Consider the following 26,849-nt stretch of genomic DNA (forward strand, 5'->3'; position numbering starts at 1 on the left):
TCTGATAGCAAGATTCCAGATTTTATTTGTCACAATCACAGCCATATACAGTATACAACCTGCAATGAAATGTAAAACCTGGCCCAACTCCTTAGACTGTAAGAATGAGATATAAAAAAATAGATAACAGAATAGCCACATTAGTAAAGTCCTAGAGTTGGTGGTAAAGACTGTGGTGGGCATGTCAGTGTTGAGGATTTAGATGACCTGAGATAAAAAGCTCCTCCTGAGCCTCTCAATTCTAGCCACCAGGCTGCGGAAGCGCTTGCCTGATTGCGCAAGGTCAAACAGGCAGTTATTGGAATAGGTGGCGTTCTTCATCATTTATATTGCTCTGGTGCTGCATCGTCTGTGGCAGTCACCTTGCGGAGAAGGGAAAGCAGTCCTGAAGATGCGCTCTGCTAAGCGCACCACTCTCTGCAGTGCTTTGTGGTCTTGAATAAAACAGTAATCGTACCACAGTGAGCACCGCTGTGGATTCAATCCCTGGATCTTTGTGATAGTGGGTCAGAGTAATTTACAGCTGCGCCATTGCATGCATGATAGTTTCAGTGATTTAGCATGTATGCAGATGTTGCAGTGTGTTTCTTGAATGTTTTGAACATGTTTAGGGTAGATCCAATACTCTACTATGAGTTCTTGCTTGATGTTTTTAGTGTACTGCATTAAAATAATAGTAATAATATAGTATAATAAATAGCTCAGTAGTTGAATTAGAAAAAGTACAGCCTAACTTTGCTTTGTTGCACATATATTTTAGTGTAACTCAGGGGTGGGCAATTAAATTTTCCAAGGGGCCACATAAGAAACTGGGACTGTTGTGGAGGGCCGGACCAATAAGGTGAACTTAATTCTGCTCAATATTAATTTGATCTCTTTATAAAAAGCAGTAAATTGTACAGATCTGATAATCTGTTACTGTTTAGATGTTACAATCAGAAGTAGGCGGAGTAAAAACATCAACATTATTTCACTATTTTATTAACTAATTTTTCAAAAACAAATGTGAACAAAATGTGCAGTTTTTTAAACTTTACACTATTTTGATTGGAGTCTAATCACCTCATTTGCTGTTTTTCAGTCCTTTGTTATTGTTGGATATTCTTTTTAAAATCACAAAGCTGGTCCTGACTGCTTCAGTTCTGGATGTGTTAAACTTTATAAAAAGTCCTTGTTGCTTTTGCAGTTTAGCTAGTGAAGCTTCAGGTGTGACGCTCAGCGTTTATGTTGTTGTATTTCTCTGTTTAGTACCGTAACAGCGATTTAAAGCCTAAATTGTGATCCTTAAACAGCATTACATCTGACTTCAGTAAATAAATACTTCAGAACTCCATGTCTTGTTAAAAACTCCACCGTCAATCACACTCAGTTCTGTTCGCTGACACATTACGGTGAAACCCGATACACTCGCACACACGTAAATCCAAACTTGCGGAAGACATAGTGGTCCCATCAAAAACAATCCTGTTATATAGCATGTGTGATGTACATTTATTTACATCTGATTTTTAATTGCCACGGACCTCATGCGGGCCGGTTGGAGATGTCTCGTGGGCCGGATGTGGCCCGCGGGCCGTACAATGCCCAGGTCTGGTGTAAGTCAAGCTTTTTTTAAACATACTATGGCAAGATATACAGATAAATAAATACATTTGCAGAGTACTTGTTTACCATTGTGTATTTCTTAGATTTTCTCAACCGCAGGTTGAACAACCCTCGATCGGATCAAGGAGAGTTGTGAATAGCTATAGAAAGATATGCCTGTTTGTGAGATAGGACCGGAGAGAGTTAGGAGCCAATCCTAATATACCAAAGGATGAACGTCATTTTAAGAGAAGTGGGGACAGAACCTAAGGAGAAACACAGATGAGCTACAGGAGAACAAATAGCAGACACTTGATTGAAGAAGAGCAGTGTTGAGCAGACAAGAGGAGGAAGTCGAATTTGAAATGATCTCAGAATCTCAGTACTTGAATCAACAAAGTTGAAAGCAGAAAGATTGTTAACATTAATGAAATTAAGTAATTTAGGGGAATGCTGGGAAATGCTGGCAAATATTTATTCATGTCTTCATAGATCTTGCTTTGTACATACTGGAACAGAAAAGGCCCTTCTGTTGCAGCAAAGTTAAAAGCACATAATTTCCTTTATACAATTAATTTATTACATCTGTTAACAATTGTGGCTAAAACACATAAAAATAGAAGGAGTGTCCTAATGCTTTTGTCCATATAGTGTAGCTCTGTATGTGATGTTTCTCTCCTCTCTCTCTTTCAGAGGACATATCTTTCAGTAAGGGTCTGCTGTCTCTGCTGTTTAATCTGCATGTTCTCTATAAAAGTCCTGTGTCTTTGCTGTGGGAGATGTGTCAGGACATCCACAGCCAGCTTGGAGACATAGACCAGGTATGTGTGTCTATACACATCTATCCATATGTCTATAGATTTGTCCTACCAGACGGCCTTCTTCCATTGTTCCGATGCTCAGTTCTGATGCCTGCTTGCCCTTTGTAGGTGCTTTTAATTTTGTACAGGAGTTAGCATGGGCACTTTGACTGGCCTGTGATTATGCGGCTGCATAAACAGAAGGGTTTGGTGCACTGTGTTGTGACACATTCACCTCATCACCAGCATTAAAATGATCTGCAATTTGAGCCACAGTAGCAGTTCTGCTGGGCCACAATAGCTTTTCTGCTGGGCCATACCAGACACCATAGCCTTAATGCCCTCTGGCATCAATGAGTGTTGGCTGCCCAACAACTTGTCAGCAATTGATTAGAGATGGACCGATCGGGGTTTTTGGCACCGATTCCGATCTCCGGGGGGATTAGCAGTAAATAAACTTAAAAAGAGCCTCACAGTAAAGATAAACCGGAGCAGCGCGCGTGCGTGTGTGCGCCTTTAGAAGAGACGCTTTGTTCACAGTATCGCTATAAGTGATTTATTGATTCATGAGTTGATTCGTTTTTATGTGAAGCGTAAGTTTCTCTTCTCAGTTATCTCTCCGTGTTTACTGTTATTAATTAAATGTCGTGGTTTTAAATAAACACCAGCTACTACAGAACTTTTGTGTGACTCTCTTACATTAAAAAGCTTCATTAAAAAGCTTAATTAAACTGCTATTACCACAGATCTGTAACCGAGTCAGACTCGTTCCGTCTAAGGAGCTAAAAGTTTTCTAAAAGTTCAGCAGATGATCCTGAACTAACGAATTTGGTAATGAATAAACTTTTGCCTCGGATTGGCTCTGTAACGTCTTCTGTTCTCATCTACATCACAAGTAAGAACCGCTTACGATTTACCAAAGTGAACCAGGAGTTTATATAACGTGCTGATAGAATCGACTTAGATGTGACCGGATTTAATTATCTTTTTAAAGTAAATATTACAATCAGCAAAATTACATCGTAAGAGCTTTCACTGTGGTTTCTGTACGATTGTTGATGAATGGTGATGTGATGGTTGGTGCTTCGTAGCTCAAAGTCTGGATCAATCCACTGAGCTGTTAACTTAACATGATCTTTATATATCACACGATCGGATCGGCTACTTTTAGGAAATATCGCCGATAGCATATTTTGATTAAAAATCGGCCGATACCGATTCGTAGCCGATCGATCGTCCCATCTCTACAATTGATGGCACTGTCGGTAGGTCCTTGGCACAGCTAAGCTCATATGTGCTGCGTTTAACACGTGCACTACCAGTAACTACCATCAGCCCAACATTTAATATATACCTCACTGCGACATGCATCATTGTTTTGAAATAGTCATTGCAGTGCACATTCTTGGGAGGTCCAAATGATAAGGACCCTGTTAATGTTGTTTAGGATTTGATGGATCACGGCAAAAGAAGAGTGTGAGTGTGATTGGTTGTTTATGGTAGTTTAGCTAAAACTGAAAGCGTATTTAAGAAAATCATTACAGTTTTTGTGTCATGTCTGCTTTATCCTTGACCAGTCCTCCTTGACTGTACATGTACTGAGATTGTGTAAAGCATTCTGTTAGAAGAATGCTTTAAAGGTGCCAAAGACAGTGTATGGCACTTATATCCAGGGCCCCTAGTATATACTTGTGTTTGTATATGTGGCTGGCAGAAGATTATCTTTTTTCCCCCAATTTTCTGTAGGACGTGGAGGTGGAGAAGCAGTCCCACTTTTCCATTATAAGCATGAAGACAGCAGCTTCGACCACAGTAAGTTCTCTTCTTTCTTTACAATAAAATATTTTTCTTCTTTTAGCTACTCACATATTTTTTTGGTTGCCACAGCAGATCATTCTGGTCCACATATTTCACTTGGCACAGTTTTACACCAGATACCCCTCCTGATGCATACCTCCTTTTTTCTGGTCTTAAAACTGCCTCTAAGAGCTCACCAACAGATGCACCTCCCAGTGGTGAGGTTGTTTGACCATTCCCCCTTCAGACATAGCCAGTCATGTCTGTGTAGACTCCTGACCGGCCGATAGCACCAGAGATTTGAACCTCAGATCTCAGCACTAGTGGGCTAGTGTGTTTTACCGCTGTGCCACATGAACATTGATTAATAAAAATAAACATTTTGATTTTAAAAAGTATATGACATTAAATGAATGAGTACAGTGTTCTGATTGATGAATTCTCTTTCTCTATAGCTCTTAGTCTTGTCCCAAGTGGGCAGGGTACTGGATGAAGTGGACTGGTTAATTGCCAAGAAAAAAAGCCAATTAACGTCTGATAAGACCACAGGTGACATTAAAATACACTGACACAGTGTCTGTATTTGCAAAAGATTCCAATTTAATGCACGTGTGAGTGACTTAAAGTTTATAACTCTGTTGTTGATTTAGCATGATTAAAATATCATGTACATAGGGTGATGTTCTGAATGCCTTTAAATGTTTAGAAAGCATTGTAGTGGAACATTGCATGTATGTGTTTATCTGACAGGAGGTGCCACTCAGCCATTAGCCCAGCAGGACCTTGTAGAGAAGGCCATGACTCTGCAGTTGGGAACACTGCTAACTGCTCTAAATGAGCTAGTACAGACCGCACTGCCCCCTGGAGCCTGCACAGACGCTTTACTCAGAGAGCTCAGTCGAACCTATGCCATCTTCACCACCCTTATTAAATATGTAAGAGCTACACTCAGCAATACAGACGAAATTGAAATATAAAATGCACATTATATTGATCAGGGATTATACTGTCATAAGAATGCTAAAAACATTATGGAGGGCGCTTAGGTGGTGCAGCGGTCTAATATGCTAGCACACCACTGCAAAGTGTTCGCACTCGCGTGTTGATTGGACACATCAAAGACGGTGTGGTAATCTTATCGTTGATAAGGGGTTGCTCAAGCGCTTATAATAAGGAATTTAATTGGGAGGGGGGAACAATTATGAGAAATTATGTTTATTCATGGTCAGGTTTTTACAGTACATGCTATATTTCTAACGAATTTGATGTTTTAGTTTGGCTTTACATAAAAATGAACTAACAAGTTTCTAACGTTTGATCAAGGGTGGCACAACCAGTTGCTCTGATTTAGGGGTAATACTGGTTTTAAATAAATCTTCATCTTGGAAAAAAAGAAATGATCATTTAAGAGCTGCATTTTGTGTTTACTTGTGTTGTATTTATCTAATATTAAAAATAGTTGGAAGATCTGAAACATTAAAACTTAACAAATTGACAAAAGTTGAGGAAATCAGGTGAAGGGCAAATACTTTTTCACAGCATTGTAGATGAATAGTAGAATTATAAAAATGCAAAAATTCAGATTGGTGCTCTAAACCTTCAGATGTGACATTTGTTCTTCAAGTCAGTTTTTCTCTTTCTGTTACAGTATATCCAGGTGTGTGCATCACATCCTGGCCAACTCCCTGCTCGTCTGGAGAAACTGGTAAGACCCCGGTTATGGTTAATGTCTAATTTTAATGGGGACAGAGTGGATATACAAAGTCTACACACCCCTGTTACAATACTTGGTTTTTGTGATGTAAAAAAAGAGACAAAAATGAATTATTTCAGATTCATTTTCATCTAAATGTGACCTATAGTCTGTGTGAATTGATTGAAAAACAAAATGAAGGCTTATTGGGTGGGGGAATAAAAACTTACAATAAACCTTAAACTAACCTTTTGATTTTATGGCGGTTTTCAGTCTTTTTGGGTAGGAGTCTATCAGCATGGCACATCTTGACTGGGCAATCCTAGTCCCGTCTTCCTCGCAAAAGCACTTCAAATTCTTCAGATTATGAGGGCATCTCCTGTTTATAGCCCTCTTTAGGTCACCCCAAAGATTTTCAATTGGATTAAAGTCTGGGCTTTGTTTGGATCATTTCAAACCTTTATCTTTTTTCAAGAGACCTTAAACTTGGCAAAAGAATGGTGAAGCTTGGTGGTTAAGGTACTGGATTAGTAATCAGAAGGTTGTTGGTTCTAGCCACCACCACCAAGTTGCCACTGTTGTGCCCCTGAGCAAGACCTTAAATATCAATTGCTCAAATTGTGTTGCCATACTGTATGTCGCGTTGGATAAAAGTTGCTGTAATGTATCCACATGGCTTCACTATGTTCCTTGCCTTGGAAATTTTTTGTACCTATTTCCTGACTTTCAATAATGAGCTCCATTCGATACATTATAAGCTCTTTGCTGTCCATGACTTTTCCTGTAAGATGAAATGAAGCAAACATGAGGAAAATCCTAGTAGAAGAGCTGGACGTTATATGGGGTTAATCAGTCACTTTAATTGATGGCAGGTGTCACTGAGTGTTATTTAATTGATTTTAAATGTGATTGGTTCTTTCTGAACACAACCACGCCCCTAAATATAAGAGGATGTGCACACTTATGCAACCACATTATTGCAGTTTTATTTTTCCCTTGCATTAGATGCATTCAACTTACTCAATCATACCTGATAACGGAAGAGGAGGCCACCCCCCTTTGTAGCCTATGTTGAACTCCAATCACTGTAAGACATATTGTGGCAGAATGCCCTAAATACCATAGGGAAAGACAACGACTAGCTATGACCAACTCAGTGAGAGATATTCTCAACCAGAACAATGCAAAAATTATATTTAACTTTGTCACAAATATAAATATGAGGACTCCTATGTGAAGCCAAAAATCTCTAAGCTAATACAAGGATCTATACCTTATACTGTATATACATTATACCATATACAGTGTATCACAAAAGTGAGTACACCCCTAACATTTCTGCAAATATTTCATTATATCTTTTCATGGGACAACACTATAGACATGAAACTTGGATATAACTTAGAGTAGTCAGTGTACAGCTTGTATAGCAGTGTAGATTTACTGTCTTCTGAAAATAACTCAACACACAGCCATTAATGTCTAAATGGCTGGCAACATAAGTGAGTACACCCCACAGTGAACATGTCCAAATTGTGCCCAAATGTGTCGTTGTCCCTCCCTGGTGTCATGTGTCAAGGTCCCAGGTGTAAATGGGGAGCAGGGATGTTAAATTTGGTGTTTTGGGTACAATTCTCTCATACTGGCCACTGGATATTCAACATGGCACCTCATGGCAAAGAACTCTCTGAGGATGTGAGAAATAGAATTGTTGCTCTCCACAAAGATGGCCTGGGCTATAAGAAGATTGCTAACACCCTGAAACTGAGCTACAGCATGGTGGCCAAGGTCATACAGCGGTTTTCCAGGACAGGTTCCACTCGGAACAGGCTTCGCCAGGGTCGACCAAAGAAGTTGAGTCCACGTGTTCGGCGTCATATCCAGAGGTTGGCTTTAAAAAATAGACACATGAGTGCTGCCAGCATTGCTGCAGAGGTTGAAGACGTGGGAGGTCAGCCTGTCAGTGCTCAGACCATACGCCGCACACTGCATCAACTCGGTCTGCATGGTCGTCATCCCAGAAGGAAGCTGACGCACAAGAAAGCCCGCAAACAGTTTGCTGAAGACAAGCAGTCCAAGAACATGGATTACTGGAATGCCCTGTGGTCTGACGAGACCAAGATAAACTTGTTTGGCTCAGATGGTGTCCAGCATGTGTGGCGGCGCCCTGGTGAGAAGTACCAAGACAACTGTATCTTGCCTACAGTCAAGCATGGTGGTGGTAGCATCATGGTCTTGGGCTGCATGAGTGTTGCTGGCACTGGGGAGCTGCAGTTCATTGAGGGAAACATGAATTCCAACATGTACTGTGACATTCTGAAACAGAGCATGATCCCCTCCCTTCGAAAACTGGGCCTCATGGCAGTTTTCCAACAGGATAACGACCCCAAACACAACCTCCAAGATGACAACTGCCTTGCTGAGGAAGCTGAAGGTAAAGGTGATGGACTAAACCCAATTCAGCACCTGTGGCGCATCCTCAAGTGGAAGGTGGAGGAGTTCAAGGTGTCTAACATCCACCAGCTCCGTGATGTCATCATGGAGGAGTGGAAGAGGATTCCAGTAGCAACCTGTGCAGCTCTGGTGAATTCCATGCCCAGGAGGGTTAAGGCAGTGCTGGATAATAATGGTGGTCACACAAAATATTGACACTTTGGGCACAATTTGGACATGTTCACTGTGGGGTGTACTCACTTATGTTGCCAGCCATTTAGACATTAATGGCTGTGTGTTGAGTTATTTTCAGAAGACAGTAAATCTACACTGCTATACAAGTTGTACACTGACTACTCTAAGTTATATCCAAGTTTCATGTCTATAGTGTTGTCCCATGAAAAGATATAATGAAATATTTGCAGAAATGTGAGGGGTGTACTCACTTTTGTGATACACTGTATATACAAGGATATACAGTATATCTATACGTTTCCTGCCTTGGAAATAACTTAAGAGTAAGGCGTCAATTTCAGTTTTTCAATTGAATTGTGCAGGTCACAATAGGGGTGGAAATAAATGTGATTTTTTTAATATCACAAACAGACTTTTTACATCCACTGTTTACTAGCATATTTTTAACTGGATCAAACAGTGCACTGTATATGCTAAATCTGAAATTTAAACAACAGTGATGTATTTCATTTCATCTTTGCTTAATCTGTGGCTGGTGTATCTAGGTGAAGCTTTCCGGTTCTCATCTTACTCCTCAATGCTATTCATTCATCACATATGTACAGGTAAGATTTTTCCTTCTTTCTTTAGTTTGCTGTTCATCCTGCACTTTAAAAACCTGTTATTTGTGCTGACTCTTACAGAGTGGTGAGGGGAATGAAAAAAAGAAGAAAAAGAAAGAAGAGGATGCTGTTGTGGCTGCTTCTGTAGGGATATTTATTCTCTGAAATCCTTACATATTCTTATGGAATCTACTGTACTCAGCACTAATCTTTTTAATTTGTATTTCTTTAGGCTAAGGTTCTTCGTGACACCAAACCTATCCCCACGCTGATCTACAATATTGAACAGTATGAGAAATTTCTGATTGTTTTGTCCAAGAAATCAAAGGTATACAACTTAAACGTATACTTACACTCTCCTAGTATGTAAGAATACATGCAGCACAGTACATTACTAATACATAACACTAGATCAAGAGGCTTGAATGTGTTTTACAGGTAAATCTGATGCAATACATGAAGCTGAGCACTTCAAGGGATTTTCGGATCAATGCTGCCACTCTGGATGCTGCACTGCAGGAGCAGGAAGCAAGCCAACAGGTTTGTTTCCCTACAACTTGCACTTAACATTATGCAACACACTTTCAAAGCCTTATTTGTATAGACTTAGGCAGGGTTACACTCAGTCCTATCAATAAATTGTATAGATTGAGTGATCTCAGCAGTACTGGGTCAGCGTAATTTAACACACAAAATTACTGAATGCTGATGGGAAAACTGCACCCTGAATGTGTAACACTTATGAGAGTGTCATTTATAGATGATAAGGTCTGATGCAAGCAGTAATAATTGGAACATTATAAATTTTAAACGTGTCTCTATTTACAAAATACAGTGATTAGTGAAAACATTGGAAATCTTTTCTTTCTACTTTTATCAGTTAAATAAAGCTTCAAGAGAATGAACAAATTCCAGATTCTTCTTTTTATTGTATATTACAAAATGTTCCAACTTTTCTGGACGCTGGGTCTGCAGTTTACACAAAGGACTCTTTTGCACTAATACTGATTTTTACATGCACACACACTGAACCCCTTGCAATTGTCTTACAAAAAATGCTATTATCAACTATTTAAAATAAGCAACTTAAGAAAATCAAAGCAGTTGAACATCAAGCATCAGCTGTTACTTAGCTGACAGCATAAATGGAACAATGACTTATTTGCTGGTTAACTGGTTAAACGTAAACATCCTTACTAAAGTCACAATGAGCCCTTTATTTAAAAAGTTATTTATTTTTCATTTATGCATCCAAGATTCATGTTAGTGCTATGGGGGGCTTCCACATAGAGCTTAGCATGGCTCTACATACGCACTGGCTGGTGATGTGTCGGAGGGGACATGTGTTGGGTTGAGCAAGTGGCAGTGGCTTTACAATGAGAAACTGGAAATGACTAGATCGGAAAAATCCAGAAAAGAAACAAACAACATAAATCCTTGTAAAGGATAACGTAACACTCTTCTTTAAAAGTTAGAGTTTAAAATACAAACAAAATAACCACTTATATACTCACAATAAACTTTATCAAAACATCTCACAGGAAAGAACGTCTTAATATCCCATTCTATTATTTTTCCCATTGTGATGACCTAAATATTATTGTTTATTTAGACTGAAGCATCACAAGTTGCTGAGGAGAGTCAGGCTCCCAAGAAGAAAAGAAGACAGCAGTAAAAAAAAAAGAAACATGCACTTTTCATTCCACCTTTGTTGACCTGTAAGCTGTTATCAGGCACTTCTTCTCTCTTGCTGCTTGTAGACATGATTGGGCTATTTTCCTTTTGATAACGACCCTTTGGTAATGTCAATGATCTGATAGATGTCCAAGGCCTCACCTGTTAATACAGAAAAATATATAATTGATTTACAAAAAGTAAATATCAGTTGGATATGGTTCTATTTATTTTGTGTATCTTTGGGTGTGTGACAATTTTGTATGTTTTATGTAACTCAGCTCTTTATGTTCAAACGTAAATGTTGTTTGTCACTGAATACAAAAATAATTTTTGTGTATCTTTTTATCTTCCTTTATAAACTGGTTTGCACCGATTTGACAGTCTTTTTTGGGATTTATTTTACAGGATTGCTGTTTTCTTACCACAAAAACATGCACCATACATATAATAAAACCATGGTGATTGCAATAATGTGTATATACAAGCACCACCACTCTAATCAAATAACAAAAAAGGGAAAATTGCAGTGTTTCCTACATTACTTTGAATGCAAGAATTGATGTATATTAACAAATGAAATTAAATTGACCAGACAAAACATGAAATATGAGGGATCTTCAAAAAGCTCAGCAATTTTATATTTTGGTTGGAAATCGTGAGGGAGGGATGGGTAGTAATTGGTCGTGTCTGAGAGAGAGATCTTATAGTCTGGATTTAGCGCCATCTGATTTCCACCTTTTTGGACCACTCAAAGCTTTAAGGGGATGAAGATTTTAATGTGGTGATGATGTAAAAGCAGTGGTTCATCAGTGGCTACACGCTCAACCAAAACATTTTTAGCTCATGGCTTTAAAAAGTTGGTATGACGCTGGGAAAGATGCATTGGAAGGTGACTATGTAGAAAAGTAATGTAATTTGTTTAGGAAATAACTAATAAATAGAGTTTAAAAAGAGTTTTTGAAGAACCCTGTATCTTGGGTTCATACTGTCTGCAATAAAATAAAAGTGAATGTATAAAACACTGTTTTTATTTGCATTTTCCATACTGTCCCAACTTTTTCTGATTTGATTCTGATTAAAGAGACCAGATTTTACTGATTAGAAATAATTTACATACACTGTTAAATGTAATTGTTAAATTTAACATTAGAAGTGATGCCTGAATAGGATACATATCAATTCAGTATAATTTCTGTTTTATACAGGGCCAGTGATAGCTCATTGGTTAAGGTACTGGACTAGTAAACAGAAGGTTCCCGGTTCAAGCCCCGCTACCACCAAGTTGCCACTGTTGGGTCCCTGAGCAAGGCCCTTAACCCTCAATTGCTCATTGTGTAAGTCGCTTTGGATAAAAGTGTCTGCTAAATGCTGAAAATGTAAATGTTATACACAGTATTAAGTGTATTATTTCAGAAAAAAAAAAAATCACCAACTCAGACCTTGAGCTAGTCCATATCTCCTCTCCAGTCCTGTAGGGTTAGATGGGGTCACACAGTCCATGGAGACCTCTTTTCTCAAGCACTGGTCAATATCTACAGCACTGAAGAAAGCTACCGACTGAGGAAGATCGTTCATGCCCAGCTTATAGGCAAACATACAACTGCAAAGACGGAAGCATTTATAATCATATGAGCAGTCATTTAAAACAGTGTCTGATGTTAACCAACATTTATCTGCATTACAGCAACACTAGTACATGAAATGCTGCCCAAAGCCACTAACATTTTAGAAACTAGCTTAAAGGTAAAAAGTATACTAACCGGGTAAGCAGGTTGGTGATCTGTAGGCCAAGTGCTGCTCTGTGTCTGTCTTCACTTTTTACCAGGTAGCGTACCTCATCATGAATGCTAATACAGAAGCGCCCGTCTATGTCGTACTCTTCCATCAGCCACCTCATAGCCACCAGCATCAGGTGAAGGTAGTCCACTGCTGAACTCTGAACTGCCCAGTTTATTCTGCTAGTGATAAACTAAAAATAACTAGTTATAGTTACAACCCAAACCACACCACACTAGTAACTTTAGTTTTTATTTATGCTCAATATTAAGATTCTATTCTTTTCTAGTTTTGCATTTTGTTAGTGTCGAATTTAGAACAAAGGTGACAGAAATACCTCTTCTCTGACAGCGGCTGGCTCCAGAGCTCGAGAGATCCTACAGCTTAGCACAGGGGTGGCAGGTTGCTCTGAATGAGCGATGCTCTCCAGCTTGTTGAACATCTCGGACTCGGTACCTCCAGTCCACACGCGTCGTCCAGCCACGTCCCACTTCCTCTTATTTTGAGAACTAGAACAAGAGATCACGGCAGTAATTTTGTACTTTTGAAAGTTGAAGGGATGGATCATAGAATAGAAACCTGTGCAACAATATGTTTGTGTGAAAGAGCTAATAGGGTCATTTTTAGCCTCCAGAACAGCTGTAACACCTCTGTGAATACTGTCAATTTCTAATGTTTTGTGGTAGCATGTTGCAGCATTCTATATGTTGAATTTTTTTTTTAACGATTTTGTACATTCAATCCTAGTGCACATTCTTTCTCAGGTCAGTTAGTATCACTACTATATTTTAAAATAGAAGTGTCAATAAAACTACAGACAATTATTTTATTTATTTCAGTGTTTATTTCTTTCGTAATATCCTCAGTGGCTCAGAAGTTTATATACACTTGGTTACTATATTGTATCATTGCCTTTAATTTGTTTAACTTGGGTCAAATGTTTCATAGACCCTTCCACAAGCTTCTCACAATCTGGCCATTTTCTTCAAACAGAACTGCAGTAACTGAGTCAGGTTAGCAGGCTTGCTTGCTTGCACAAGCTTATCTAGTTCTGCCCATATATTTTTATGGGATGTACCTTCACTTTGCTGTTCTTAAGCCATTTTGCCAACTTCGGAAGTATGCTTGGGGGTAATTTTATTTAGTAGAGCTATTTGTGCCCAAGCTTTAAAATCTTGATTGGTCTTGAGATCTCTTTACAATTTTTTTTCCTCCATAAATAACAATTATCAATATTTCCTGTTTTTTGTTTGTACCAGATGGCTACCTATAGGGTTATGTATTCTCTCCGTACCTACATACATAGTGGCTTATAACAACTGTTCCTCTTTGCTGATGCTATCTCGCATGCTGCCATGATTTTTTGGGGGTTTCCCACCTATTTTTCATTCAATGTACTAATTTCCAATCCCATATTACAGTTCCTTTGGTCTTTGGCCAGTGGGGGGGTTTATGCAAGAGACAAAGAGAGTCACAAACTAGCACCCAGCCCCTCCGACAAGTAAGCAGACCATTCCCATTAAAACATTATGCATTTCATTTTCATCAACCGCTTTGTCCTCGTCAGGTTTGCGGCATGTCTGGTTCCACCAGGAAACCGGTCAGAGCTTCAGCCAGTCATTTCTGTGTAAACACCCGTCTGGCCGATAACACCAGATGTTCGTGATGGTGAACTAGAATAATAAATCTCAGGAAAAACTAATTGTTAGTATCCTTTTATAGCTGATACGTGCTGTTAATTAGCAATCAACCTATTAGAAGTGCATCTGTCCCTTTAGAGTCAAAAGTAACTGTTTCTGTTATTTTGTACACCCCTAAATTAAAGCTACAAAAACACTTGAAAATGAGAATCTTACCTCCTCCCAGCTAGTTTAGAAATTCTCCGCAATTCCTCTCTGGACACAGTTCCATTTTCATCCCTCACCACATCCACACCCAGTTCCTTTACCAACCACTCCCCCTCCTCAGACAGGTGATACCTGTGTCCACAAATAACGAGTCAGGTCATTTTTCTGGTGAGGATAGTTTAGCTAAAAAAAAAGAAAAAAAAAAAAGAAGTGTTTCAGCTGATCTACCTGCGCAGGCCTTTAGTGAGTGCGTACATCTGTCGTGCTTTGCTGGCTGCCTCTGGTTGGCTGAGTCGATGGTTAAACTGCATGAGCAGACGCTCAGCAAATGGCTGGCCTGCTCCGTAGATACGGCCGTAGTTAAAGACTTTAGCATGCTCTCGGCTAATGCCCACAGTGTCTGCTATACGGCTGTGCAGGTCCGTGCCCTGACTCTTCTTGCCCTGCAGGGTCATCCATCCAAATGCTGTGCAGCCTAAATTGCACAGCCAAACAGAAAAACTACTGTTTATACAGCACGGGTTCACTGTTAAAGTAGCTTTCACAAATAATATGCATCATTTAAAAGTTTATTTACACATCATTTAAAACATTTTAACCTGGGAAAATCCTATTTTTCCAATATAGTAATTTAATGTATCCATAAATTGCTGAATAAGCTAATTGTCACAAATCAAACCATCTAATCTTACCGTGCATGCCAGCAAAGTGAGACTCTCCCAGCACTGCTGCAATCCACAGCTCTTGAGAATCAACATCTGCTCCGACCAGGTGATAACCAGGAGGGACCTGCACCATAGCTTTCAGTTCACTGCCCACTCGATCCCTCTGCAAAAATACACAACTAGTCCATAACTGTGTCTACTACACAATTAGTTTTGTACCTGTGTCTAAATTTACACTTGTAATCAAACACATATTGGTGAAGTATACTGCAAACATCTTACTTTCATACTTAATTCATGTTTGGTCTCCAGTTTTGATCAACTGTTTATGACTGTTTATGACAGAGCTAGAGCTGCAATCGAAACTATTTAACCACCTGCCTTGATAACCTCTAATAGGCAATTTCGGTAACTGCTAACAAACTTCTGCCAACTTAACCATCCTCATGCAAAAGCTTCCAGCTCATTAAGGTATCAAACCTGTGGGCTTTATTGTTTCAACTGCTTTCTTTAAATTCCACCTATGGAATTTAAAACTGGATACTGCAAAGGCCACTTCAGGATGTTCCAGGACTAATTCCTTAACCAAGATTTGGTTGACTTGAAAGTGTGCTTGGGATCATTGTCTTGCTGGAAAGTCCAATTATCACCAAGAACGTTGTATTATTATTATTAAATGTACATGCATACAAACATTCACAGGTAAAAACACCACCATGTGCTGAATGGTTGCATTTTGGCCATCTCTACGTTAGATTTTTGCCCTGTAAAAAAATAGGGACTGGCACAAAGACTGGCATTTCCTAAAATATATATAAAGTGACTGGTAGTCCACCCAATCCCCTTTACTGAACAGCAATAAACAGAAAACCCAAGTATAATATGTGGATGTAACTGAATTTCTCATTACTTCATACCCGAGCATTACTGGCAGTCAGCCACGTTGGTTCTACAGCTCTGCGCGTGACTGTCCCTGCAGTAATAACCTGTGGTAAGATGGCACCATATTGTTCTTCCTCGTTGTAGTCCTCATGTCTATAAAATAAAAAGGAGTTAAGTGGAGTAACTACAGCATCATTAGCATGTATAGTAGAGTAATACTAACATACTTGTTAACTGTACGAGGAAGTTCTCCCTTTCGCAGCCACACAACCATCTGAGAGCTGCAGACAGAAAATAAATCGATGACAAGACCGCGGAAAAAAGTTAGTCAATGACTGAGCATTTTACTACCCCATTACTGGAAGAGCACTCAGCAAGTGTACCTGATGCGTTTATGGGCGTTTCTCCAAAATGACATCATCTTGTTAATCTCTAGAGCACGAGCTGCATTTGTTCCTCCTTGGCCTGCCTGAAGTGTCCCGTCCTCCATTTTAGACAAGAAATCTTTAGAAAATGGGCTACCCACATTGTTTTCATTACCATCCTGAAATATAAAAACAGCAGTCAGAAAAATACAAACAGAGATCTGTAGGGAACAACTGTTGATTCACATGAACTATTACGATTCCATTTACCTTATGAGGTAGTTTAAAGAACCAGCATCCAGGGATATTTACATCATTGTATGGTCCATTACCATGGTGATAGGGACATTCACTACCTGCTTCCAGATTTGGTGATACCTGTTGGACATAACTGATAGGAAGTTACAGTTGCAATTTCAACCCCCAAAGAAAATTAAAAGGAAAACTCTAAACTTTACTGCTGAGCTAGATTTTGCTTTAAATGACGTCTTTATCAGTTGAATGATGAAGCAAATAATGAAATAAATAATATAAAATAAATAATATTAATAATAAATAAATAAATAATAAATAAAATAATATTTTAGAGTAGCTGTTTATTTTGTTAATACCGTCTCATCATAATTATTTAACCTCTATATAATATTACTGACATGATTAAACCATTGGGACTCAATAACGACCCTTAATTTGCTTCAGTTGTGAAATTGCATAATAGTGCTAAATTGAAGAAATTGGGTTGGGGCATGACATTTTTTACTTCTAAATGAGATTTTTTACTTCTAAAACTACAGCAATTAATTTTTCACCCACAGGAGACATATTTGACTAGTCTCGCTGAGCACGCACACACGCACATTTAATGTTATCCAGTCCAGTAACAAAAAGGGCCGTTAGCTAGCAAAACTTACAAATAGGACTAACAGTGAAGATAAATCGGTGACAAAAACGAGTACTGCTATCATAGGACGAGTATCATAGGACGTGTGTGTGTGTGTGTGTGTGTGTGTGTCCTTAAGAGAGGTGTATAGTGGGAAATGCTCTGTTCACAATATCGATATAAATGATTCAGGAGTCGATTCATATGAAGCGAAGCTTGTGCACGTTCTGAGTATCTCTCTTAGATAGCTCTCTATGTTTACTGTTATTAATGAATGCTGCAGTTTTAAATAAACACCAGCTACTACAGAACACCTTGTGTGACTCGCTTTCCTTACTGGTCGGAGGCTTAAATAAACTGACTATTACCACAGAGCGGTAGCCAACATTTTCTGCTCTTATCTACATTAAAAGCAAGAACCGCTGTGAATGACTGTAACTGATACTGAACCACAAATTTCTATGATGTGCCCAAAGAACCAGGCTCAGCCGTCGCATTGAATAAGATAGACCTGTATTATCTTTTAATAAGTAAATATTTAAATCAGCAAAACTGAAGCGTAAGTACAATGTGTACTTTGTGTATATTATTTTATATTATAATATAATATTATATTGTTTATATTATTTTAGCTAGTCAAGCTAATAAAGCTAAGTTGACAGGGCCGTATGCAAGGAGAGAATACAGGGGTTTGGTTTGGGTGGGGCACAAGGTCAAGGTTGGCACACGGAAGGGAGCGCATGTCCAAAAAGGTTGAAACCCCTGCTTTAGACATTAACAGGTTTGCAAGCAAACAGACTTGTGTGTAAGCTAGCATGCTGTTTACAAAGCATCCTGAAAGACTGAATCTGAAGTAAACATGAAACAGATACCATAACGTCATCAGCTCAGGTTTTCATTTCTCTTACTGTGAAATGGCTTTGATGGCTATAATACTTTTTTTTAAAGCTCTGGCATTATTCAACCTAAAAATTCAAAATAGCCAAATATGGCTGCAACCTTTTAAATCTAGCAGTATTGTTTAGCAAACAGTAAAAAATACATTGTTGAAAAAACTGACCTTAGCCTTTTCTGTTCTCACTGCTCTTGGCACCATCTCATCATCAGACATCACCTCCAGTCGGCTCAACTCCTCCACCTAAAAGACACCACACACAAACATGCACTAATCATTTAGGCATTTCTTCCTTTGCAGTGTATTTAATAAGATACATTTAGCCACTAAAGTGCATACTGTTTGCCACACACTGCTGTCAGTCAGCATGAGATCCTCTGAGGGCAGACTGTCGAGACACTGTGGCTGCTTCTTTCCTTTCTGTTCACAATATTCTCTGTAGATGCTCTCAATTGCCCTGAAGTCAACACAATCAACAAGCTATTAAATATTTGATCATATACAAAACAAATTACATTTCAGAACCACAAAAATAATGTGATACAATATTGTCAGACATGTAAGACTCTTGTCTTGCTTTATTACTGCAAAATATACAGAAAGAAACTTCCTTTTTTAAAACAGAGCACCGTGAAGAGGAACAATAATATGAAATGACAATGTACGCACTCCCTTTTTTGTTTAATGATCTGAAATTGTTTACTGTGACAAGTGTGGAATAACAAAAGCAATTAAAGCATGGTCAGATAACACTGGACTGTCATTACAATTATCAAGATAGTAGCGTTCAAAGCCTGGGCGTGTCACTACGATCAGTTGCCTTATTTGCATTCTCCAACTATCCCAAAACAGGCTAAATAGACAAGCAGTCCTACAACCATGTATTATTTCCTAACTACTTTGAAATAGGTAAATTACTATATGTTAATTTATTAAAAATCGAATCTGGAAAAAAATACATTTAACCACAGCCGAAAAAAAAATCTATCCCATCTTTAGGAATGAATAAAAATCTGGCAACCAGGAAACAAAATGACTAAAGAAATGATACACCAATCCTGCTGCCAACCCCCCAAACTTTAGTAAATCAAATTACATATATAACGTTTAATACATTCACTTTGTTTTTTCTGCATTTTGCATAATTTAACATCTGCATTTATTTAAAAGGAGAACTCATAAAGCAAGAACAAAGGATAATTTTCTATATTACTTATTTAAGACTCAGTAAAGCTCTGTTTAACTACATTTTAGCCCTATAAATATCATTAACCATAAGTACTGTAAGCTCCTAAAAATGGAGATATTTCAGACATTGCCAACAGCATTAGTGCATTTTACCTATAAGGACAAACAGGTCCTTCAGTGTCCTCTGTAGCATCCAGGTTATCTCTGCGTCCTGGGACCAGGTAGCCCCAGCCATGTTTTTCTGTATAGTGCAAGGGGAAACCATCCCATGTCATGCTCATCAGCTTGGGTGTCACTCTCATCTGCAGACTGATCTGGCTGGCTCCAGGAGACCAAGCCTCATCCTCCTCTGTTAACCTCAAACACAGTTTTCGATACCAGCTGTTCAAAAAGAATGAAGTAGAAAGACAGAAAACACTCCTTTAGCAGATCAGTTTAAAAAGTAACAGAATTTGTGGCAGCATTATGGTAAGACAGAAATAAAACCAAATAAAATCACAAAAGTCGGGTGAAAAAAATGATTGCCACTGCATTTTGTCACTAAGGGTGAAATCTATAGGCATAACAATAAGTCGCCATAAATGAAGTAACATTATTACACTCAAGATAAAGAAAATCCAAGCGCAGTACTCACCCAGGGTGTGCCGGCATGTGCCGTCTCCTCTTGGGCAGGCAGTTTACAGTTTCCTTCAGTCTCTCTACAAGTTCTTTGCTGGGGTCCACAGTCCCTTGATCTTCCTCTGGAGGACCTGGATCTGTAAAAGGTACATAACATTTGATTTTATTGGAAATTCTGTTGTTGTTTGATCTTTATGTTTTATTTTAGAAATATTTTAGTTGATTTTTTTTATCATTCCATTTGAGTGAACTCATTTTTGTGCATAACATTTGGAGATGCCGTCGCACTGTGTGTTGGATGCAGAGGGTCTTTTTATTTTGATGCAACTGTTCTAGAAGTATTTTAGTGCATCATGTAATTTAATAATGTTTTATGGGTTTAGTTTTCTTTAAATATAATCCTTGATGGAGTCTAGGGTGGCACTGGTGCCTTTTACAGCTTAAGGGTCCTGATGACATGGGGGTCTCACCTCAGGACACTGTCAGCAGGGAGTCTGGTATAACCAGTCTGGCAAGATTTCCTCCAGTATATTTCTACATCCCACATAATAGTAGGTGGAGTGAAATCTCTAAATCGCCCTTAGGTCCAAGGTTGCACACTTAATCAAAATTTAACAAGTTAACTACATTTGATATCTTCAGTTTTGTGTTTGCTTATGTTTTCTATGCTAAAAAATATCCCATTCTTTAATAATTACATAATACCATAAAATAAATATTGTGAATAATTTAATCATGACTTATTTTATAATTTATTGTAAATACTTGCATTACCTTCATCCCAGTCCTTCTTTAATCTGTCAGATCCAGAAGCCATTGCTGCTGCTTTCTCAGCATCTTGTTCGGCTTTCTTTTTCTTGCTCATGGTCATTTTCTTCTGCTTGAACTCCTGAACGTCCCACTCCAAGTCCCAAAGCCAAGGGTCGTCCTTATATCTAAATCAAGAAATGAATACTAACTATTCCTGACATTGTGGCTGATGGCATTCAACTGGAATTTAGGACCAGATAAATAGCATGTAGGGTAAAGTACTTTTTAAAAAATAAACAGGCTCCAGAATGTGTTGATACCTTTAGTAAAAAAAGAATGCAAAGTAATGAATTAGTGGTTAATTAAGTGATTTATCTAACAATCAATTACATTACATTTATTCTAAAGAATTAAAACCACTAATTTGTTTTAACTAAACACCTATTAGCACCCCTACATCTTTCATTTTGTTTAACCTTCTTTTGCCCACCTAACTGCATTTGGTCTTTTATTTTATTTCCACAGCTTTATCCTAGTCAGGCTCGTGGTGGGTCCTTTTTCCATGGAATCACTAAGCACAATGCAGTAACATGCCCTGCACAGGTTGGCAATCTATTGCAAAGCCTCAGCCAAACCTTGTCTTCCCTCGGATTTTAGCCCTTATTAAACTCTCTCAAGCCTTTATGCTGATCATATCTGCTGCATTTAACATGCATATTACAAGTAACTACCATCAGCCCAGTATTTAATATATCATGATTTGCACCATGACATGTACCATTGTTATGAAATAAGTATTGCCATGCACATTTTGGCAGTGGTCCTAATGTTTTGGCTTATCGGTGTATATTTAAACTTTAAAAAACACATTAAAGGTTTCGTGGTACCTGTCATCCTGCAGTAACTGACAAGCATCATCAGCAAGAATCTTTAGAGATTTCTTCATTTCTCTTTGCAGCTCTTCATATGTATCTTGGGCATCTTCCAAATATCGGCCCCAGTTCTGCTTGACAGGTAAGTATGAGACACCCATTTCAAGCATTCCTGCAAATGTCACTGGATGAGGACACCTGTAACAATACATGTTAATCTAATGAACCAGTTAGTTAACATACCAAAATCTGACTGAAAGGAGTAAGCTTAGTAAGCTAAGTAAAATCTTGCAAAAATATTACCGTTCCATGAAGAGGGACAGTTGTTGTGTAAAAACCTCATGAGTAGCCAGAACATCCTTTGCACAATACTGCATCAGCTCCTAGAACATAAAGGTATAGTTTCCCAGGCCAAGATTAGTCTGGCCAATGCTAGCCTGAAATAACCTTTGAAAATGACATTGCAAGACTAGGCCGAAACTGGACAGAAATATCAAAGAGCAATATACATTGCAGCTTTATAAAATAAAGCTATTTTGCTTTACCTGAAAATTTCTCCTAACGTCTCTCATGCTGCCCTTTACAAAAATGTCCCTGGCCTCTTTCTTAAGAGGATCCCCTCCAACATAGAGGGCATGAACGTCAGCCAAGTTATTAATGCTGCTGATGTTAACCCAGTTCCAAGAACCAATCTACCAAAAGCACACAGAAACATATGGTAGGATACATCTTAAACATTTAAACATTCGGTACATACCTTAAAACAACTCTGTTGGGCCACTATTGGGCCCCTGGGCAAGGCTCTCAACCCTCAAGTGCTCAAATTGTATTCAATGATAATTGTAAGTTGCTTTGGATAAAAGCGCCTACTAAATGTTGATAATGTAAATGATTAAGCTTACTTTCCTGGTAACAGCAGCATTCCAAACTAGCTAACAAATATGTACAATAACTGCTGAATAGCCAGCTAGCAACATACTGTAGTCCAATTCAGAAATAACTGTTTTTATCCAAGATTCTGTGTCTCTAATTCATTAACTCATTTTGTGTAACTGACCGGCTAATTCTGGCTAAGCTATATATAACTGGATCATACTAGAACTACAGATTAACTGCATTTAGGGCTGTATATAATGCAAGGGTCCTAAAACTGAACCTGTGCACTCTTTTAGGCTGTAAAGGAAGTGTAATGGTAATAGCCTTAAATGCTGCTTTTTAGTTCAACGGTACTAGAACAGAAACACAACCATGATCATAGGCAAGCAGTAGCTCATTTACCACTTTAGTTAGCATTGGTTCTGAAGTGGAGTGTAATCTGGTGTTAAGACACAATAGGCAAGGTTGTCTGTCTTCAGAACACAGACACAAAGCATGTGGCATAACTAAAAGTAATGTAGGGAATATCCTTTTTATGAAAACATTCATTTGTAGACTTTATCTGTCAATTTACAAAATTGGATAGAAATCCACTGTTTAATAGCTAAACAAGCATCATATTCCTAGCGCAAAACTTGAAGCAGCTAACATCCAAATGATTTAACTGATTTTCCACATGAGGGTTTAGTCGGAAAACCATGTTTAAGTGACAATGTGGATAAATAAACTAGAATTTCATGTGTCACATGTCTGCATTTAAATGACTTGAGTTTGTAATAGCAAAATAATTTCCATGTCAACAAACCGCCGGGCCCTTGGAGTATCGTCCAAGCTTCTTCATGTGCTCCTTGACTTCTTGCAGGCCCCGTTTCTTGCCGTACCTGCTAGCCATCCAGAGAGAACGCTGAAAACCAGTCAGTCCTGAGATAGCCATATGGAGGCTCATCGTGTCTAGGAAACGCATCTTTGAGCCCTGATTAAAAGCAACAAGACAAAGGTAACCCTGAATGATTTACAGATGAATATCTATACATCAGAAAACACCACTTAGATAATTACTATAGTGAGAAGTCACACAAACTCCAAATGAATTAGGCTTGTTGTGAAAGATTTAGTGTTTTAGTAAGATAAGTGTAATGTACATGAGACCAAGAGTAAAAGCATACTTTTAACAAGTACTGTTCTTTAATGTGTGCTCGGTCAAAGCTGACATTATGCCCCACTATGAGTCTCTCCTGCCACTGTCCACCAGGAGGCCTGCAGGAATTGGCTGGAGTCTCTAGTGGGATGAGGTCTGCCAGGGTTAGCTGACTTGACCAACTGTATCTCTCCTCAATCAATCTTTTACTGCACCACGAGTACCTGTAACATCCAAAAAAAAACAAAAAAAAACAATATTTATGGATTTTGTGCAAAAAAACAGCCATTTTACAAAAACAAAGAATTGGAACAAATAAGTCTGCAACATTGTTAGGTTAAGTGATAAAATGTATAGGCTCAAAAATCTATCAGTTCATATGTCTCAATTGAAGCCCTACTACTAAATGCAGCTCACACCTAGGAAAAAGTGACACTTTTTAGGTAATGTATACTGTATATGTGTAGTTATACATAAACCTCTCTTGATGATAGGATAGGTCAGTATCAATTTTCATCCCCCCATTTTTTCTTTTACAGATTCTACATAATTTTAGTTTAGGAATGCAATTAAATACACTAATATTTTAACAAGATTAGTTGGTGTTAAGATTTAAGTGTCTTTAAAAGATCTTTTTTTCAGTTATTGATGTTCATTTATGTAACAAAGGAAAACTGTAATTACCAGGCAGTTGGTGAAACAGCCACTGCCAGTGTGGGACAGTGACCATCAGCCATGCAGACTTCCACATCAAACACCAGGGCATTCTCCTCTGGAAAATCCACCTTTTTAAAATCTCCATTAGCCCCATACAATGTCCAGCCCACTTCCCAAACCCACTTTTCAGGCATCTGGGGCAGCTCTGTTTGCTGGAGCCAACTGGCTGCCTTCAAGTAAGGCAAACTTTGCTTCTGGGCAAGAATTTGAAAATGACCATCAATGTTGTCGCCATACATCTTGGGCAATTTCAGATCTACGTCAGTCAACAGTGAAGACTCCTTCCCCCAGAGATTATGCTTTTCCAAATGCCTGATACTTTTCTCTACGTTGGTACTCAAGTACTCCACTGTTGGGTAGCGGAAAATCTGTTCATGCAGATTTTTGGAGAGCATCTGGATGTTGAGAGGGTTCATGCGGGTCTGACTTGAGTCTTGCTGCACTTTTGGCTCTGCTGCACCTGAACACATTCGCCTCTGCAATACAACTGAGGGGCATTGCCACCTCCTCAGTGGAGACACCAGTTGGAGCATCTTTCCTTAGTCTAGCTCTTCATGATTCCATAGATCCTAGACAAGAGGGAAACATGGTGGTTAGATATATTAGACAAACACAGTCAAATTATTAATTTACAAGTGGTGTGTTAGATTTGAGGATTGTGATCATGTTGATCAGATATCCAAGCCTTATGGTTCTTTTTAGCATATTATCTTTGTTGATCATTTTTATACTTATTTTTATTACTTATTTTCGATAACCATTCCACCACTCTAGATCTTAGAATAAGAGTCTCTCAGGTGGTGTTTGAACGTAGGACATAATTGCACTTAAGCAGGAACACAAAGCAAGCTGTCACGAGAAAAAGCCACCAGTGTCAGTGTGTATTTACCTCCCTACACAATGCGTCAAAATAACAGGACTCCAGAACCGTTTTCATTCTACAAACTTCAGTACGTGGTGTTTGCATTTACATCAGCGTGTTATACGCGTGTCGAAAAATAAGTTACTTAACAAATTGCAACAACTTTCCACGTTATAACAAAAACTGCACATTACTACCGTTCTACGTATAACCTGGATCTAGTCGATAGAGCCGCTTTAACAAGACTTCAATACACAGGAAGCCATTTTGAGTTTATTGTGTCGATTTCAGAGTCGACTCCAATTCGGAATCAGTCTTGAGAGTTAAGTCTTGCGTCAATTAATTAATACATTTCAAAAACCTTCGAAACAGGAGATAAAATCACATTTTAATGAGGCAAAATAAAAACCAGCACCAGAATTAAAAACAACACAATACATGTTTATATGACAATATAGATGACAAGAGAGAATGTCATTCAGAAACTTTGTGTTAAATAGTTTTTCAGATGCACAATATCATATGTTTTTGAAAGCTGTTTTGACCCTTTTTCTACGTGACCTTCCAAAGACAAGTTTTGTGTAAAATTATTATCCCTGTCTGAATATGCAAATTTGAACCAGTGTGTAATTGACTCCAGGGTTTAGAGTCGACTCTCTTTTTTAAATCGAGAACATGAGAATCGATACTTTTCGGTGGATTCCCGGATCTTCTGCTCATGTAACAGCTTTATTTAACACACAGCGACACAGCATGGCCGAGTGAGGAACTCACATTTCGATGAATAAGATTATTGATTTTATTTATTTTTTTATCAAGTACAAAGCATAAATATACTAGTCATTAACAGCGCGTTCAGTATAGAGCTTAATAAATGTCAGCGCAATGATTTGCAAATAAAACATGGGTATGACAGATTAAATACGAAAGGTTTCTCAATCTGTTTCATCGGCCTCGTGGCCTAATGGATAAGGCGTCTGACTTCGGATCAGAAGATTGCAGGTTCGAGTCCTGCCGGGGTCGCTCTTTTCCTCCATCTAAAACAATGCTAACGCATATGTTTTGTTTAATTTTAACGTCAATCATTTCTTCGCAACAATTTACTCCAGATAAAAAAGCGCAAAGACATTAATCTCGTGTATAGTATTTCCGTCATTTCTACGTATGAATATACTCCAGATAAAACAGAGCAAAGACTTATATCTTGTAAAATATTAACGTCATTTTTAATCGCATTAAGATATTTGCAAACTACACAAACCTGCCTTTTGTGTATCTGAAATGCTTTCCAGTTCTTTGTTTAGAAGTTAAAGTGACCGTGCTTAACAAAGTTTAAGAGGCTTGAAATGTAGTCAAGCACTTTCGAGAAAAACACTGAAATAGAACAACCATCCTCTAGGCCAGTGGTGGGCAAACTACGGCCCGCGGGCCACATGCGGCCCGTTAGGCTGTTTAATCCGGCCCGCTGAGTATTTACAAAACTGTCCTAAAACCGCATTAATTTAAATCTTTTTCCTGCACTAAACTTGCGTTTTAATTGATTCCAGTAGATGGCGCACACCAGGCGGTTATGTTATGAAATATATAACGTGTCTCACACCGTCATAGGAACATGGATTCTGCTGTTTACCATTTATTATTTTTATTCTTTATAATAATAAACCAGAACCATGTTTTAGGCAAACCAGTATCCATAAAGAACATCTTGTAATCATGTAACCATAGTGCAACAACATT

The 26,849-nt window shown here is 38.4% G+C and overlaps 2 protein-coding genes and 1 non-coding gene across 6 annotated transcripts in view; 2 read left to right on the plus strand and 1 right to left on the minus strand.

Annotated features, from left to right (window-relative positions):
• The window catches only part of fanci (FA complementation group I), a 28,697-nt gene extending 17,895 nt beyond the window's left edge, over positions 1 to 10,802 (plus strand). Inside the window, exons 29-38 of the mRNA XM_062991199.1 lie at positions 2,278 to 2,405; positions 4,131 to 4,196; positions 4,637 to 4,730; positions 4,932 to 5,116; positions 5,830 to 5,886; positions 9,048 to 9,107; positions 9,186 to 9,248; positions 9,337 to 9,432; positions 9,543 to 9,644; positions 10,717 to 10,802. Coding sequence (XP_062847269.1) covers positions 2,278 to 2,405; positions 4,131 to 4,196; positions 4,637 to 4,730; positions 4,932 to 5,116; positions 5,830 to 5,886; positions 9,048 to 9,107; positions 9,186 to 9,248; positions 9,337 to 9,432; positions 9,543 to 9,644; positions 10,717 to 10,779 — 914 coding nt within the window. The 3' untranslated portion in view covers positions 10,780 to 10,802. The remainder of the gene's footprint in view (positions 1 to 2,277; positions 2,406 to 4,130; positions 4,197 to 4,636; positions 4,731 to 4,931; positions 5,117 to 5,829; positions 5,887 to 9,047; positions 9,108 to 9,185; positions 9,249 to 9,336; positions 9,433 to 9,542; positions 9,645 to 10,716) is intronic.
• polg (polymerase (DNA directed), gamma) lies at positions 10,014 to 26,430 on the minus strand. 4 transcript variants are annotated; one of them, XM_062991169.1, is made up of 23 exons: positions 26,374 to 26,430; positions 24,218 to 24,819; positions 23,562 to 23,757; positions 23,201 to 23,368; positions 22,065 to 22,211; positions 21,823 to 21,902; positions 21,535 to 21,717; positions 20,672 to 20,832; positions 19,914 to 20,034; positions 19,433 to 19,660; positions 18,431 to 18,548; positions 18,257 to 18,334; positions 16,587 to 16,694; positions 16,335 to 16,495; positions 16,179 to 16,232; positions 15,987 to 16,104; positions 15,097 to 15,232; positions 14,633 to 14,879; positions 14,414 to 14,536; positions 12,895 to 13,066; positions 12,542 to 12,750; positions 12,221 to 12,381; positions 10,014 to 10,940 (listed from the first exon to the last, which is right to left on the minus strand). In XM_062991169.1, the coding sequence occupies exons 2-23, from the start codon at positions 24,781 to 24,783 to the stop codon at positions 10,876 to 10,878; spliced, it is 3,600 nt and encodes a 1,199-aa protein (XP_062847239.1). In that variant the 5' UTR covers positions 24,784 to 24,819; positions 26,374 to 26,430; the 3' UTR covers positions 10,014 to 10,875. The 4 variants fall into 4 exon arrangements, with proteins under 4 accessions (XP_062847239.1, XP_062847231.1, XP_062847248.1 ...); XM_062991161.1 differs by lacking the exon at positions 26,374 to 26,430 and adding an exon at positions 25,140 to 25,295; XM_062991178.1 differs by lacking the exons at positions 22,065 to 22,211; positions 26,374 to 26,430 and adding an exon at positions 25,140 to 25,295.
• On the plus strand, positions 26,063 to 26,135 carry trnar-ucg (transfer RNA arginine (anticodon UCG)). The gene has a single exon. It is a non-coding gene; the product is annotated as a tRNA-Arg (tRNA).
• Positions 26,431 to 26,849: the final 419 nt, after the last annotated feature.

This window comes from Trichomycterus rosablanca, chromosome 1 (genome assembly GCF_030014385.1).
Source record: "Trichomycterus rosablanca isolate fTriRos1 chromosome 1, fTriRos1.hap1, whole genome shotgun sequence".
NCBI lineage: Eukaryota > Metazoa > Chordata > Actinopteri > Siluriformes > Trichomycteridae > Trichomycterus > Trichomycterus rosablanca.